The sequence below is a fragment of the Lepidothrix coronata genome, unplaced genomic scaffold, assembly GCF_001604755.1.
Source record: "Lepidothrix coronata isolate B3197 unplaced genomic scaffold, Lepidothrix_coronata-1.0 Scaffold377, whole genome shotgun sequence".
Lineage (NCBI taxonomy): Eukaryota > Metazoa > Chordata > Aves > Passeriformes > Pipridae > Lepidothrix > Lepidothrix coronata.
The window spans coordinates 50,989-67,258 of NW_016690557.1; the positions used below are offsets into that span (position 1 = coordinate 50,989).

The window sequence follows — 16,270 nt, forward strand, 5'->3', positions numbered from 1 at the left end:
TACCGGGATGTGGGACCGGGATGGGCCCCTGGATGTAGGACCGGGATGTGGGACCGGGATGGGCCCCTGGATGTAGGACCGGGATGTGGGACCGGGATGGGGACCGGGATGGGGACCGGGATGGGGGACCGGGATGGGACCGGGATGTGGGAGAAGGGCAAAAGGAGATCCCTTCTTCTGGAGAGGTCCCACAGCAGTCCAGGGACCAGGAAGCATTTCTCCAGCCTTTCCAGCGCCCTTCTGGGGCAGGAAGGATGTGACCTCTGCCCAGCCAGCAGTGCCCCAGAGCTGAGCTGGTAAAGTCCAGCCCGGGGAGGCATCAGCAGCCTTTGTACTCCCGGAGTCCCTCCTGGCTGTAAATGCCACGTGGCGCCGGCAGGGCCGGGCAGGGGCTTCCCTGGCACGGTCACACCGCTCCTGTTTTCCCAGTCAAACTGCTCCTCTTTTCCCAGTCAAACTGCTCCTCTTTTCCCAGTCAAACTGCTCCTCTTTTCCCTGCCCCGATGGTCCGGTCCAGAGGAGCACCTGGCACAAGGCTCGTCCCGCAGGTCCCACGCCCGGATAAATTCGGTTGGATTCCTCTTTGGCCCCTCTCCGTGCCCCTGGAACCGCAGCCAGGGCTGTTTCCTTCCACCTCCCATCCACAGGTGCTCCCCCGGGGGGGAAAACACACCCGTACCTGAGCAGAGCGAAAGGATCTGCGATGCCAGGGCAGAAAATCTCTGCCGTGAACAACCGGGCTGGGTTGCGAAGCTTCAGCCCCAGATCCGGGCTGCAGATTCCTCGTCTGTTTGCCCGTGCATAATTCCTCTTTGGAATTGTGTTCGCAATAACGGATGGCCCCGGAGAGATGGAATTCATGTGAGACTGCTGATAGCAGAAATCTCCAGGTGCAGCTCCCACGATTTACAACTGGCCTCTTCATGGAACACAAAGCCCCATGAATTATTTACCACTTTTCCGAGAAAAAAAACCAGGTTCAATATTATATTGTGGCTGGCAGTTCTCCGTGGAAGCTCCAGCTCCATCCCCCCGTGTAGGACGGAAATAAACTTCCTTTCCTTTTTTTTTTTTTTTGTTTTCTTTAACCTGGAAATATTTCCCAAGCTACCCTGCACCAGTTGCACCTTAAAAGCAGCTATTCCCACTCCTTGCAGCCAAGCTCGGCTCTTCCCAGGATTTCTGGCTGTTCTTTGTTTTCCTGCTGGACTTAACTGTGCCAGCCGTTACCCAAATATCGGGAGACGCCACTCAGCAGGTCACTGGAACATGCCAACAGAGAGCCTTTACACTGTAAATCCCTCGTACCGCCGACAGCAGACACAAAGCCAATCCAAATAAACCGCGATCTTCCCAAATCCAGACGGTTTGGATTGCAGGGAATTGGCTTGAACAGATTAACCGAGCCCCGGCCTAAGCAGAAAATGCTCTTTAGGAAACGAGCTGGATGCCTCTGGCTCACCAAACAGCAGCAGGAGAGCAAACTGCTGCCAGAGCCCGCCCGGAATGACTTGCTTTTTGCTCCCCTATTTATTATTTATTTATTCTGAACAGCTCTGGCGAAAACGTGAAATGAGAGTGCGACAATCCCCGGGCACTCGGGAGTTAAAAATCACCCAGACAAGGCTCCCTCTGCTTTGATGGGGCATCGTTGCCCTTTAGTGACTGCAAAGGGACATTTAAAACTGCAAAGGGACATTTAAAATGGCCTGTTCACGCTGTATCACTCGCTCGACAGAGCTTAAAAAAATCGTAAAGTAGGGATTTGGTCTGATTGGCTTTTCCGTCCCTGGTTCAAAACCAGGGATTTCAGGATTTCCACGGAGGAGGAGATAAATCTGCCTCTCCCAGGGCCGAAGGGAGGCTGTGTGCTGACACACCTCGGCATCCTTCAATATTTAATGCTGTTACTTAACAGTCTTTCGCTGGGGGGAAAAAAAAAAAAAAGCTTTTTCTCACTGCAGAGCTTCTCAGCGGCGGCGATTTTTCTCTTCCCTTCTGGAAAAATTTCATCGGGAGCGTTAATATTTTATCAGGCTGCTGTTGTGCTCTGCGTTCTCAGCACACACCTCCCTTAAAGCAGTAGTGGAAGGGCTGAGCACGGGGCTGAGCACAGAAAACCGGTGGCAGATTAACTATTTAGGCAGATTAACTATTTAAAACCATCCGTTTTGTCATGAATCAGTGAAAACGGCCGTAGAAAACTCATCAAAGGTGTGACTCGAGTTGAATCAAGCTCCCACTCAGATCCCAGGGACAACATAACCCTGCAGGCGTGAGCGAGGAAGGGAAAATGAACCCCGGAGAGGTCGGGATAACGTCGGTGTTTCTGTCAGCAATGGGCAGTTTACAGGAAAGGGAAAACCCAACATTTCTGAGCTATTTTTATTGCAGGCCCTGAGTTCTGAGGTGTGGTGCCACAAGGGCTTTGAAAAGGGGCTGCTAATTGTTCTGGGAGGCCTTTGATGTAGCCAGTGCCTGGTTTTTTGGACAATCCGGGAACTCCTGGGAGGCCAGAGTCTCGTCAGAGAATAAAGCTGAGAATGTTCTACCTCCCTTAGCTGATGAGCAATCCGAACACCACGAGGTTTGTTCTGCTCGCTGCTGCTTTCCCTTGGATCTCGTGTTCTGCCTGGGTTTGCTCAGGGGAGTGTGGGGTGGACAAACCCGGGCAGAGCAGCACAAGGGAGGAAAGGGGGAAATCAAAAGAAACCCGAAAGCTTTCTGGAGCCACAGTTGTTCCGATTTGCCTCATCTGAGTGTGACACTCACCTGTGGGCGAGGGAGAGCCTCCAGCAGAGCTGGCGATGGGATCTGGGGCCGGACTCCCACGCAGGAGCTCTGCACACCTTCCCTGGGAACAGGGGTGAGAACAGGGGTGAGTCACACAGTCCCACTGCCTGAGTCAGGCCCAGAGCCTCTAATTAATCTCTGGGGGCATCTCCCGAGCAATGCTGCCCCTCCTGCTCCACCTGAGGGACTCACAGCTCCCTCTAATGCCCCCTGGACCGCTCACCCCTTGAGGGAGGGAAAAGAATCCCAAAAGACTGGTGTAGTGAACACTCAGGCCCTCGTCTCTGGCGGCAGCCGGTGTGAAAAATGACCTCCTTCTGTTGGTTTCTTTACAATTTTAACTGTTTCCTTCGACTTCTCCTGGCTCTTAGATCATGGTGGATGGGGGATAATTACCAGCTGTTCGTCTTCCCAGAGATTTGTGCTCTTACTGACCCGTAACCCCTCCTTCGGTCCCTTCCCAGTTCCTCCAAAGCACACCGGCTTTCCTCACCTTGTGGGGCCTTCAGAGTTACCCTTCCAACAATCCATTTCAGCATTCGGGGTTCTAAGCAGTGCCTTTGCAGTCCCCCATCCTCTTTTCCCCCCCTCCCAGCCCATCACAGGGTGGCTTTTTGGCAATAAGAGCCCCGACAGACCCGGCGCTGCCACCGCAGACCTGCCCCTTCCTATGAAGGGGCCTTTTGGCTGCAGATTTTGGGACTTGCAGCACCAAATGTGGCCTTTCTTAGCCTGTTCAAGCTGCTGTGCCCCCTCGAGAGCCGGCCCCACGCCACCCCACGGTGAGACACTCTACGAAATGTGCTCGCTGAGGGCACAGTTCCGTGGCCAGGATCCCGCAGGGATCGTCTGGGCCGGCACAGCCACGGCGAAAATCCCGAGCCAAGGCCTTGGGGAAGGAGGCAGGAAGGAAGAGAGGGGTCAGCTCGAGCTCGGGAGCCCTGCCCGTGGGAAGAGGAACGCAGGAATTTAGGTCTGCTGGAAGTTTCCAGGTCGCTGCTCGTTCCCCTCGGGATCATCAAGAGGGAACTTGCACCAAAATCCCTCTCTGCAGGCCTCAAAGTGGGGAGCCCAACCTTTCTCAGCCCTCTGTCCCTCCTGCCCCCAGCAGCAATCAGCACAGCCACCCCACCCTGTGGAATTCCGAGGCAGGCATGCATATCTCTCTCCTTTCAGGGTGGGGATTTCTCCGGAATTCTGGGTTTCACAACCTGGGTTGCACCTGACAGTCATTCCTCCTCCGGCGTCCGCAGGGCATGGAATGGCTTCTCCCGTTCCGAATGCGCTTTGGGGAGGCCTGTCCAAGTTAGGACAAGCCCTCCTCTTCCTCCTGGGAGGAACAGTCAGAGAGGTCAGGCTGTCCAGCCCCAAAAAGTCCATTTCCGTCCACTCCCGTCTACTCAGGAAGGCAGAGTGCAGGGGTACTTCTGGGAGAAATGTGGAGGTGGATGGGGAAACTCAGGGAAGCTGAAGCCGGGACAGATAATTTGATAACCCAGCTTCCATGAATGAGATACGTTCTTAGGGCTGTCTCTACTTTTAATGTCATCTTCCTAAAGAATTCGCTTGTTTGCCTCAAATTCGGGTGTTTGCTTCTCTCAGAACTCCAGGCAGGTCAAAGTCACGGCCCCACCTGAAGGAGGAGCAGCAGCGACCCCCAAAACGTGACCTTCAGACCCTCGGGGGTGTGAAAAACGGACAATTAATGACAGGCAAACTACTCCAAGGGGGTTTGGCGAGACATTTCGGGTCCCCCATCTTTTTCCCCGTCCAAAAGAGAGAGGTTGGATCTCCCTTCCTCAAAAGCAGCTTCACCATTTCTGCGCCTTCGCTTTGGGTGTGTGAATCCAGACAAAACTGAACAGAGGGAGAACCCCCTTGCTCCTGAACAACTTCCAACCACATCCACGCAAGGCTATGAGGATTTGGGAGAAAGCGGCCTTTCGTTTGTCCTCCGGGTGACGCCCCCAAAGCCAACCTTTCGGGAAATACCCGCTCTCGAATAAAACACGTTCATTAAAAAAAAAAAAAAAAAAAAAAAAAGCACAATAACAACCAGGAGACCCTGGAGGATCCTCGGGCACGGAAAACAGCAGCATCCCTCTGGAAAGGGACGGCAGGCTCGGCTCCAGCCCCACAAAGTGCTCGTCAGGATGTGGCCCCCGCCCCACCAGCTCACAGGACGAGCTGTTCGGTCCCCGTCGAGTCTGTGTCGCTTTTTAAAGACGTCTGTGGATTCAAGCAGAGCCAACTGCCGCAGCACAGGTTATTAACAGCTTCCCGAGGAGCCTGAGCCCCCAGGAGGGCCGGAGCAAGGGATGCAGCAGCAGGAATGCCGGGGAGTGTTAAACAACCTGTCGGCGTTTCCACGGGGCTTCCACTGCAGCAGGGGAGTGAATCAGGCAGCTGGAGGGGAGGGAATTATCCTTATAAACAGTTCACTTGCAGGCAGAGGGGACTGGGAGAAACGCCACGGAAAACAGAGCTGGAATATTCCCCTGTTTGTCTGATGTCAGCTCCAGCTGCCCAACACTTGGGAGGAGGAGGGTCTCTCCTCAAAACACAGATTGAGAACCGCCTAATAATTAATCACAGGATTAATTAATTAACAGCACAAGAGAGCTCTGGCGCGGGATCAGGAACGCCAGCCAAGAAAATCCATATTCCAGAGCAGTCCTGGAAGGACTCAGAGTCAGCCTGTCGAGGCTGTGAAGCCCCCACGGCCCCCCGTGGCCCAGCACCCCCCCGGGTTGGACAGGCTGAGCAGCAGAGAGGAGGCAAGGAGGAGAGGGAGCAAACAAAACAGAGCAGAGGGACTCGAGAGGAAGGGATTCGCTGGAGGAGAACCGGGAGGAGTGTAGTGAGCACAAGGGTGAGTGGGAGGGAAATGAATCCGAGCCGTAGGCGGGCGAGAGGTACAGAAAGCCACGAAGATGAGACCAGATTAGAGTCGTGAGTCAAACACTGAGTCTGCAGAGGGCATCCCAGATCCTTCTGATTCACATAAAAACTTCGGCGGGCAACCCACCCTAACCCTCTGCTGGAGACCTGGTACACAAAGCCAGTGTTCACTAATGCTCACAGGTCCTGATGCACATATGGGAGCTCTGGTGGTGACACAGGGGTCCAAACGTGCCCAAAATACATTGGGGGGGTTCAATATTTTCAAAATCATTTCAGTTTTTTGCATTTTTTGCGCCAGTCTTACCTGAAAGAGGAGGAATTTGCCTGGTTCATGCTTCCCATGCTTTGGGAGTTTAATCAAATGAATGCTAGCACCCCCTAATATCATCCACCAGCCATTTTAAGCAGTAAGGGGGGGCTTAAAGTAGGATGAGTGGATGAATTTCTACTTAGCTCATGCTTCTCTGCATATTCATTTTAAGTCTCCAACAGAAGCATAAAATACCCGGAGCTGGAAGGGACCCACAGGGATCAGCAAAGCCCAGCTCCTGGTTGGCCAGCACAACCTCTCCCTCCCCTCGTTTCTCTTTCAAATCCACCTTTCCCACAGCTCCACAGGGGCTCTGCTGTGTGATTTCTCTGGAATAATTTCCCCTTAGCTTCAGGCTTCAAGCCACGTCTACAGGGGAACAGCATTTTAGTTCATAAAGCACCTTTCTTGGTGCGCAGCAAGAGGGCAAATGCCACAATAATCTCTTTTTCCCTGTGCAGAGACAGCCTGCGAAAGAACCAGGGGAGCTGGACACAGAGCTGGGTGCCCTCCTCACGGCAGAGGAGAAAAACAACAATCCCCAGAACCTCCTGCTCCTGTCCTGAACCAAACCTGGGCTTCCCTGCCCTCGCAGGAGAGCAGCTGCAGGGGCAGAGGCAGAATAACCCACCGGGAGCATCTGGATGCAGCCTGCAGCCACAACTTGTCCTCGGTGTTCCTCCTTTCTTCTCCCTAATTGCATTCCCTGCCTGCTGGAGTCGCTGGAATCACTTGACTGGAACATATCTTCAGAGGTGATTTAATCTCTGCACGGTGCTTTGAATTGTGAGTAATATCATCATGCCTTGCCTTCTCCTGTAATACCTTGCTTTCTCCCCCGGGGGATTCCCCTGGTACTGTGAATTTTCATGGAATTATGGCTCGGGTCATCAGGACAACCACACACAAGAACAAGAACAACCAGTGTGCACAACCTGGAATAAGACCCCAAAGCAAACCCCACACAAAGGACTCTGAGTAATGTCAAAGCAACTCCTGATCACAGAAGTGCCTCCAGGGAAGCAGGGGATGGAGGAGGCCCTTTGTGAGCCACAGAAAATAATAGCAGGGTTTTGTTCCTGCCTTAGTCGAGGCATACATTCCCTTCCCTCAGAAAGTAGGAAAGCAGCAAATTACCCCGAGTGGGCCCGGCTTTGTGCAGCCAACAATGCAAGTCATAAAATCAATAATATCCCAAAACAATCGCCGGGAGCTGGACAATGGGATACGCTGGGGGAAAGCTGAGCGGGAATAACGCTCCCTCAGGGAAAGGCTCGTCGCAAATCGCAGAAGAAGCAAGAGCCTGACAGCAGAAAAGCCTGAATTTTGATTTGTGGCGGCACAGACTCAGAGGGAGAAACAGAGACGAAATAAACCTTCTACTGGAAAAAAAAAAAACAAAACCCCACACCAAAAAAAAGGTGACTCCCTAAGTGTGCTCTGACGGGAACATTTCAGTGCTCAAAAGGGTCCAGAGCCCGACCTCAAAGTGGGCAAAACTCACCTTCCAGCTGAAATTCCGAATGGGAACCTGGGAAGGAATGAGGTGCTTGAGCACCAGGACTAAATCGGTTCAGCTCCTCGGGGGGGAAAAGGGAGAGAAAGGAAATTCAGGAAGGAAACACAACGGGAACAGGCACAGAAATCAGGCCACTTGCTTTTTAGTTCCTCGGTCTTCGTTGTCGTTATTGAACCCAACGGCGTTTGTAATTCCCAGACCCCAGGAACTCCCGCAGCGCAGGAACAGCCCGACCCGCGGCTGAAGCGGATCCATTTTCCCATTCCCGCCCCTTCCTCAGCTAATCCCGAACGACGGCACAGAGATGCGACGCTTTAAAAGCATTGTTTTCAAGCCAAATGTGCCCCGCGAGGAACTGCAGCACCCTCGGAGGCAGCGACCCAGCCCACGCCGTTCCCCGGAGCTCGGGCCGGGAATTCCGCGGTGATGCTTCCCCATCTGTCGGCAGCAGCCAGGAGTAACAAGGGAGCTCGTCGGGAGCATCTGCCCTTCCCTCAAATTTATAACTTTCAAAATTTCTATCTAGATTACTTCTGATTCCAGAGACAGAGGACTAAACGGTTTTCAGTGAAAACTGAGGGCGAAGCCAAGTGTTCAACCCTGGGCAGAAATTAATGTCCTGGACGGAAATGGAATTGTCAGAGGCACAAGTAACCTCTGCTGCTTCGTTAAGCCAAAATGTTCCTGATTTTTCATTACCTTTGGTTTTATTCCAGTGTGAGGGATTTGAGGCCGGCAGTGAAAGAGGAAAGTGCTGAAAGACACAGCTCAGGAACCCGGCACCACATTTTAGGTCTAGGAAAAACAAATCTGTGGGAAGGAGACTTTTCTGGCACGGGAAAATTGAGTATTGTTGCTGCTGGAAAAGAAACCGGGTGATCTCTCCCCTACCTGTCAGTCCAAAACAAAGATCACTCTCAGTACAGAGCAGCAGCCCATCATCACTTGAAGAGACGGCGAATATTTTCCATTTTTTTCTGTTTGATCGGATCCGTAACCATGTCTGCATTTCACGTGCCCTAAATCGCACTATTTGTGAACTAAAGTCCACGTGGCAGAACCGCGTTACTGCCACCCCTAAACATAACCACTTTATCTGTTAATTAACGAGCAAAACTATCGGTCTCAGTGTTAGCAATCCCACTCCTGAGCATTCCCTGACCCTCCAATCCCTCCTCAGAAGGATTTGGGAACCAGGAGTCCGCTCGGACCCTTCAAAAGGCCCAAAGCTTAAAACTCCTGCACCCCTTCCAAAGCTCCCCGCACAGTCCAGCAGGGAAAGAGGGATAAAACAACGCCGGAGGGAGGTCCCACCTACCGCCAGAGCTCCTTCCCGCGGGCAGGGGCAGGAGGAGGGAGCTCGGGAGCCCCCGGCCCCGCAGCGCGGCCCCTCCCGGGGGTGCCAGCGGCCGCCGGAGGGTCTCGCCGGCCCCGCCGCCAACCCCGAGCGGGGAGGAGGCGGCGGGAGCGGCCCCGCCGGGCCGGGCCGGGGCTGGACACGGGGCCGGGCCGGGCGGCCCCTCCCCTGCTCCCCGCCCGGCGAACCGGGGGAACCCGTCGGGCCGGTCTGGCGGCGGCTCCCGGGCGGAGCGGGGCCGGCGGAGCGCGGGAGGCGCCGGGGCAGGAGCGGGGACGGCGGGCACAGGTGGGGCCGGGCCGGGCCGGGGGGCTCCCGGCGAGGGGCGGCTGCGGGCCGGGGGTCGGGGGTCGGGGCAGGGCTGTGTCCCGTCCCGCCCCGCCGCACAGGAGGGGCCAGGGCTGGGGCCGGGGGGCTGACCCGCCCGCTTTCCCTTCCCTTCCCTTCTCTTCCCTTCTCCCTTCCCTTCTCCTGCCTTCCCTTCCCCACCCTTCCCAGACCATCACCTGCTGGCAGCGGGGAGCTCGGCGCCTTGTTCCGGGCGTTGGGAGCTGTTGGCAGCCCGGGCCCGGCGGGACAGCGCGGCCGGACCCCGCGGGGATCCCGCGGGATGCGCGGCCGGTGATCCCCCAGCTCAGCGCTGCGAGGTTTAAGGAGAGCGCGGGAGGTCGGTGGAGGTGAGGTGGAGGTGTCTCCCGAGCCCCGCCGGGCACTGACTCGCTCTCGTGGCCTCGGGCTCCTCGCCCTGCTCCCCGCTTTTCCTCCCCCCCCCCCGTCTCTATAAATGATGAAAACAGCCTTCAGGGCTGCGGGGCGATTACATCAGTCAGTGTTTATACAGCCCTCAGAGCAGCAATAGGTGCCTGCATTGAGGAACGGTATCATTCTGCAGCAGGAAATCCCGGAAAAGTTACTTGTGAGATCAGTGCTTCGCTTGGAAAGCATATTTCGAGCTCAAAGAAAATCGGTGTCCTGGTCCTGTTACCCCCCCCGGTCCGTGCCTATAGCATAAATAGCATCCCTTCCTCGGAGCGGGGCCGGAGCGGTGCTAAATGGAGCAGCTAATGGAGCATTTCAGCGCGGCTCGGGTGTCACCGGCAGCCGCTTGAAACCCAAGAGGCCGAAGTGCTCAGGGAGCCCTGGCAGGGAGCGCTGCCGGGATGAGCCCCGCTCCCGGGGGCCTGGGGCTGGACGGGGCTGTGGGACTTGGGATTTGGGATGACCTGGTCCTTGAGCTGCCACCACCACCGTGGCTGCTGCTGTTGGAGTCCCTGAGCTTAACTCCCTGTGTCTGTGCTGGCTCAGGCTTGCTTACAGCTTTCTGTCTGGCTCGGGAGTCGAGTGGCATTTGGTCATTGCGTGGTTTCTCCACTGGTGTTCCTATTAGAGCACGGATGCTTTTGTACCTGCCCCAGGCCGGGGTTTGTCCCTGCGTTAACTTGTAGGTGTCACAGAGACTATTTCCAGTAACTTCCAAACTGTTCTCACTTAATTCTGCAGCTTTGCAGTTTGGGACGGTGAATTCCAAAAGCCACTCGCTCTCTGTGCACCAAAGCTCTTTTTAAACGAGCCCCCAGGTATTTCCCTGCTCTGCTGTTGCCGTGGCGGTTGTTTGAGGGCAGAGGAGTCTCCTCTGCCACCACTTGACCGTGGGGAGGGGTTGATCGGAGTCCTTACGGGGCCGAGGGGCTGGGATGCCCTTCCCCGCCCCTGTTAAATGAGATGCTTCGTGCGGCCGTAACCGAAGGCAGGATGTCGGCCGGGAGCTTGTGAAACCCAACCCCGGCTCCGTCAGTGACTTACCCGATGGCCTGGGGCAAATCACTTACCCTCTCTGTGTCCCGGTGCTCGTCGGGGTGAAGAACGCGGTGCTCATTAGAGACTCTCAGGTCCTGTGCTCTCTGACCCCTCTGCTTTTCGGCGGGCCCACAGGATCCCTCTGCCACGTCCCGTGGGTTTTCCTCCCGTGTTCCTACGTAAATTAGAAATCTGCTTTCAATCGGATGGTGGGGATGGGCGATTCGAGCGAGTCGGGGGATGCTCTGGGTTGCAAAACGCCGGGCAGCGATGCCCGGGGGGGATGTGGAACTAAAGCGTGGAAAAAAGCGGGGGAAGGATAAGCAACGTGGACAAAACAGGAAATAAATCAAGGAAAAGACGATTTCCCAAAGAGGAGGGAGAGGAGCAGCATGGAAGGCTCTGGAGAGCTAACCAGAAATCTCCCTTTTCCTTAAGAAACTTCGCAAGGCAAATTAATGTCACGGCTTGCCCGAAGAATGTTTTTGTTACTGAGTGCACACGAGGCGGAAATCAGCCAAGGAACCGTTCTCTGCGTTGTTTTGTTGCAGATGGAGCCTGACCTGAAGCAGGACACGGGATTCTCCGGGGGCAGGCGGTGTCAGCACCTGTAATGCAGCCTCTGCTTCAGTCCCCCACTCCACTGGATGAAGGTCAGTTTAGGAAAAACACCTTCAGTGTCCCTTGTAGGTCCTGCCAGAAAAGGTGTCTTCCTGTACTCTCCAACCTCGGGAGCAGGAAGTAACCTTTATTTTTCCCAGCTAAAAATACCTGCTGGTTTTGATGGGGAGGGCGATATCTAGGAGGAGAACTCCATTTATAACGTTCCCAGAGTCTTCCCTGCCAAACAACGCTGTTTGAGTGCGCCCCAAAGTAATTCTTATTCCTTTATTAACCCCAAGACAGGCTGTTGTATAACGGGAACCTTGAGAGCAGCAACGTAACACCCCCTAAAAGGCAGGTGGAAGCCCCTTCAGAGTGCCCTGGAACCTGCAGCTCGAGCAAAGGTTACCAGCTGTCTTATCTTCTGCAAAGATAGCGAGGCTTGCCTTGGACTTTAAATGATGGGACTCTGTTAATGAGAAATCCTCGGGCAGATAATGGGCAAAACGATGATTTTTGTCTCGGCAATGGCCCATCTTCAGCCATCCTTGTGTGGCCTCAGGCAGCTGGGCCTGTAGGTTGCGGGTCTCTCTTTGCTGGGATGATTTTCTGTAGGATTTTTGGTGTCTAGTTAATCTCTTCCTTGTGTTGGCTCACAGGGATCAATTAATTACGTTGGATTGTCCTTCCTACCCATTTCCATGCACAGCACGGCTTCACTTATCTGCATTTTATCTGCTGCCACCCCGGGACCAGTTGAGTTTGAACCTTTCAGGGGTAATTTGGGTTGATGTCAGGCGTGGTTTTCTGGTGCAGTTTTGGTACTCGGCCCTCCTGTGAGTTGGTGTTGGTTTGTGATGTTGGTTTCTCCAGTAAAGAACCAAATCTGATATGTCTGAGGGTCAGGCTTTGCTTTTTCCAACACCTGGTTAAAGCAGTGAAACATCTTGCTGTAGCTGAAGCAGTTTTATATCCATAATAAACAGAAATAGCAACTTTAGTAGCACTTTAATCCTTTTGCTATGCATGTCCCTGGTTCTAGATGGATCTGTTCACTTCTAGGGCCGATTTGATTTGCAGCATTAAAGTTACAGTCCCTGTGATCCCAAGTTCTCAAAACAGTGTCACGTGCAGGGACTATTAGAGCAAGATTGGGTTTGGTTGTTGTTTACTGCCTTCAAACAAATGCAGTAAGTGCTTTTTTTTACAAGGTTTAAGTTACTCCCAATTAGCTGGTACCTGCCCTGAGGCAGGAGCAGACACGAAACCCCAGTGACCAAAGCACTGTGGAATTTGTCCTTTTGGTAGGTAAACTGGGGCAGGTATAGTTAAACTTGTGTTCAATGCTACTTTCATCTCCTTCACCTCCCCATATCTCAATACTGCCCTTGGATCAGCTGGATTTTCCAAGCTGGGAGCCAGAGCTGGGTGTTGCTCCCTGCCAGCACGGGCAGTGTGACCTAATGCTTCCTCCAGACTGAAGTCAGTGTAAGGGTTTCTGCTTCGTGACCTCCCTGAAACAGGGTGAAGGCCCCTGTCTTCAAGTCTGGAACTAGAAAGCGAGGACCACGCAGCCGAGAAACAGCTTTTTGAAGTGTCCTCTGAGCATTTTATCAAGCAGCAACTAAGAGCTGGGTCGTTCCAGCCCAGGCCCTCCACGAACTGTTTCCACAGTCCTCAGAGCAGGAGTGACCCCATCAAAAATCAGTCGTGGCTGCCTCTCTTCTTGCCCCCTTGGTTTCTGCCGTGCTTCCTGCACCCAGGTGCTGGTGGATGTGCTCTCTCCTCTCTTCCCTGCTGCCTCAGGATTAACTGGCACCTCCCCTGCTCCCGCTCTGTCTCCCCTTTCACACCGTGATTGTTCTCCACCTTCCTTGAACTCCTGACGTGGCCCTGCCGTCCCAGCCTGCTCTTTTCTTCCACACTAGGTGACAAGAAACTTAACTCTAAACCAATTTGTCGGGCTGTCACTGGAGGGCTGCTCTGCCCCGGGCCCCGCAGCAGCACCTCCCTGCTCTCTCCCAGCGATTCCGTGGCCTCCTGCGGGTGATTCCTGCAGGGCAGCACTTCAGGAGATCTCCTCTATTAACGAGGCTTGCCAGTTTATGGTTTAGTCCTCCGAGGGAGGAAAAGTGGCTACAGTTAATTTAATTGTGTGCCCACTCCTGGTGTCCATTCCCAGTCCGCTCCCAGTCAGCACCACAGGCTGCTGGTGGTGGTGGTGGCGTTGTAGGAATTTCCATTTAGCCACCCATCTGTGCTGCAAAACAAAAGCAGCGTGGTTTTGACACCTCATCGAACCCTTTGCATGATTAATTAGCTCATTAATCATTAAGCAGTTAATCGGCAAAGATTAATAGACTGAGGGCTGAATCTCTGTGTGCCAGGGGCAGGAGCCAGTCAAGGATCTGGTGGCATTTTGCGCCCCAGGGGCTGCGTGTGTGAGGAGCTCCAGCTGCTTTCCCCCACGTGAGGTGTCAGCAGGGCAGAAAGAACGACAGCAGCCAAAAAAAGGAGAAATAAACCAAAATACCACAGCGAGGTGTTCACGGGGCCCGAGCTGGAGCTTGGATTTCGTGCACCTTGAGGTGTATTCCCTAACTCCGAGGCTGTTCAGGGAAACAAATGATCTCTTCGCAGACCTGACAGGTTCCACACCCGTGTCAGTGAGCAGCTGTCGTATTCCTGGCTCACCCCACCACAGAGCAGCCTCCACCAGCTTGGCTGGGTCCTGGCAGAAGCTGTGTGAGTTCCTGCTCAGTCAGCCTGCCGGGTTCGGTGTGTTTTGGGAACTGGCAGTCCGGGTGCTGGGCAGGCTCGGGAGCGTGGCCTGCCCGGGCTCCCCGCCAGCACCTTGTCACCGGAGCAGCACAGTCAGTGCTCATTAATATTTATCTCTCCCCTATAGGAGATATGAAGGAGGGGACACAGTTCAGCTTCGCAGGACCAGGAGCTGAGGTGGGGTTTGGTGTCGGCCCTGCTGGGTTTGTCAGCAGAGGCAGTGCCAGGCTGGGGAGGCAGGTCCAGGGATGAGCTGGGAAGCTGATGTGTAGTTCAGGGTCAGGATCGGGCCCAGCGATGGCTGGAGAGGTCCAGGGTTGAGGCAGAGCTGAAGGGGACACGGCCGTGGCCACAGCTCAGCTGCAGACTGGCCCTCCTGCGATGAAGCCCAGGGCCCGTGGGCTGAGCCACGACGTGTCCCACGGTGTCCTGGGTGTTTGGGCACCGGGACGTGGGATCTTGCAGTGACAGACACGTGACATTCAGCCCGTGGGGAGCAGAGAGGAAGCCAGGCTGGTTCCTGGCTGGAGGACCAGCAGCGGGACCCCTCGATGTACGGCCCAGGGCTCAGTGCCCAGTTCCGTGTCCCCCCGTGGCCAAGCAGGGCTCCAGCTCCTGTGGCTCCACGGGGGATGATGTAATGGGCACGGGGAGACAGGTGTCCGTGGGCTGCCCAGTTCCTCCATCCCACTGGAAGTGTGCTGCCTCTGGAGCACACGGTGTTCCCTGGGCTGGCGGGTGACACGTGTAATTACACGGAGCAGGGTGGTAATGAGGGCCTGGGACAATAACTGCCCTCTGACTGTGCTCTGTGCCGGAGAACCGAGCCCGTGCCCTCTGCTCTGCTGGGGAAACTGGTTTCGGATGTGGGGCTGAGAGCGAAACGAGAGCTGTGGTTTCCAGCCCCTGCTCTGCGAAGTCCTTTCCCTAACCTGGCCCAAAATGCCGGCAGGGCGTTAGCAGGATGACCTCGGAAAGGGACTCGGAGACCACCCTGGATGAGGACTCCCAGCCCAACGACGAGGTGGTGCCCTACAGCGACGACGAGACGGAGGATGAGCGGGAGCCTCGGCAGGCTGGGGCTGAGCCGGGACAGAGCCAAAGCCACGCCGAGGAGAGCCGAGAGCCCGGCAAGAAAGGTACCACGGGCTGGGGAGGAACGATCCTCGGGGATCCATTGGACTGCTGTGCTCGGGCGTCAGGTGGGATTTGGAAGAGCTTCTCTTGAGTGTGGAGGAGGAGTTGATGGCAGGTCGGTTTAACAAAGTCAGAAGGGAACTGAGCTCCGTTCAGAGCTGCAGCAACAGTTCCGGGCCAGCGGTCCGTGCGTAAAGCTAATGAGCTGCGTGGTGACCTCCTCTTAATTAAGGCAGGCACTCGATGTGCATGGCCCGTGCTCTGGGAACTGCTCGAGCAGAGCTCCAGATGCTTGTCTTCCCAATCCTCTGGCAACTGGCACCAGCATAAGCTGTTTGCTGTGTCCAGTCAGTGGTTTCCCTGGATTTCTGCTCTCTAAGGCTTGCACGGAGCAGATTTCTGCCTCACTGCTCCTTTTGTAGCCTCCTGAGGTTCCTGAAAGGTAAAAGGTGAGTAGGAGGAGTTCAAAGGAACCATCAGGTGCAGCCTGTGGCTGCTGCCAGGGTAGGAACATCAGTGGGAGGAACCTTTCTGGCATCCCTTCAAGCCTCTGCCCGAGGAAGAGCTGTAGCTCCTTTAAATCCCCCTTTTGCAGGGCTGCAGTGGGAGTCCTTTTAATTTAACCAAGGCCTGTTTAATTAATACAGATTCCTTCCTGTTTGGGTGGCAACTCCCCTCTCGTTTTATAACCACCTCTGATGCGTTTTCCTTTTATAACCGCCTATCACACGTCTCGTTTGGGGGATTTGTATGATGGCATTCTTTAAAGGCGATGACTGGCCAATGCAGCTGCCCAAATATCAGGTATTAGCGTCAGAGTTTAAAGCCATTCATTTTATGGAGCTTCCTTCCTGCAGGTTTTATTTCAGCACCTAATTTGCTGGTTTTCTCTCAGTTTTATCAACACTGGAATGTGGTGAAGAAATGTTTATGTAGACTTGTTGACGATTTTGTTTCGCCCTGTCGTTTTCCCCAAATTTAATTACTTTCTCAATTCATTTCTCTTATAAACTTCTAACCCCAGAGCTGGTCCTCCAAGGTAAATATTTCTCTTTTATCTCCGGGGCTC

At 54.6% G+C, this 16,270-nt stretch overlaps 1 protein-coding gene across 1 annotated transcript in view; it reads left to right on the forward strand.

Moving 5' to 3' along the window:
- The first annotated feature begins 11,228 nt into the window (after positions 1–11,228).
- ATP8B1 (ATPase phospholipid transporting 8B1) overlaps positions 11,229–16,270 on the forward strand; it is a 15,663-nt gene continuing 10,621 nt past the window's right edge. The window contains exons 1-2 of the mRNA XM_017839131.1: positions 11,229–11,333; positions 15,017–15,203. Of these exons, the coding sequence (XP_017694620.1) occupies positions 11,328–11,333; positions 15,017–15,203 (193 nt within the window). The 5' untranslated portion in view covers positions 11,229–11,327. The remainder of the gene's footprint in view (positions 11,334–15,016; positions 15,204–16,270) is intronic.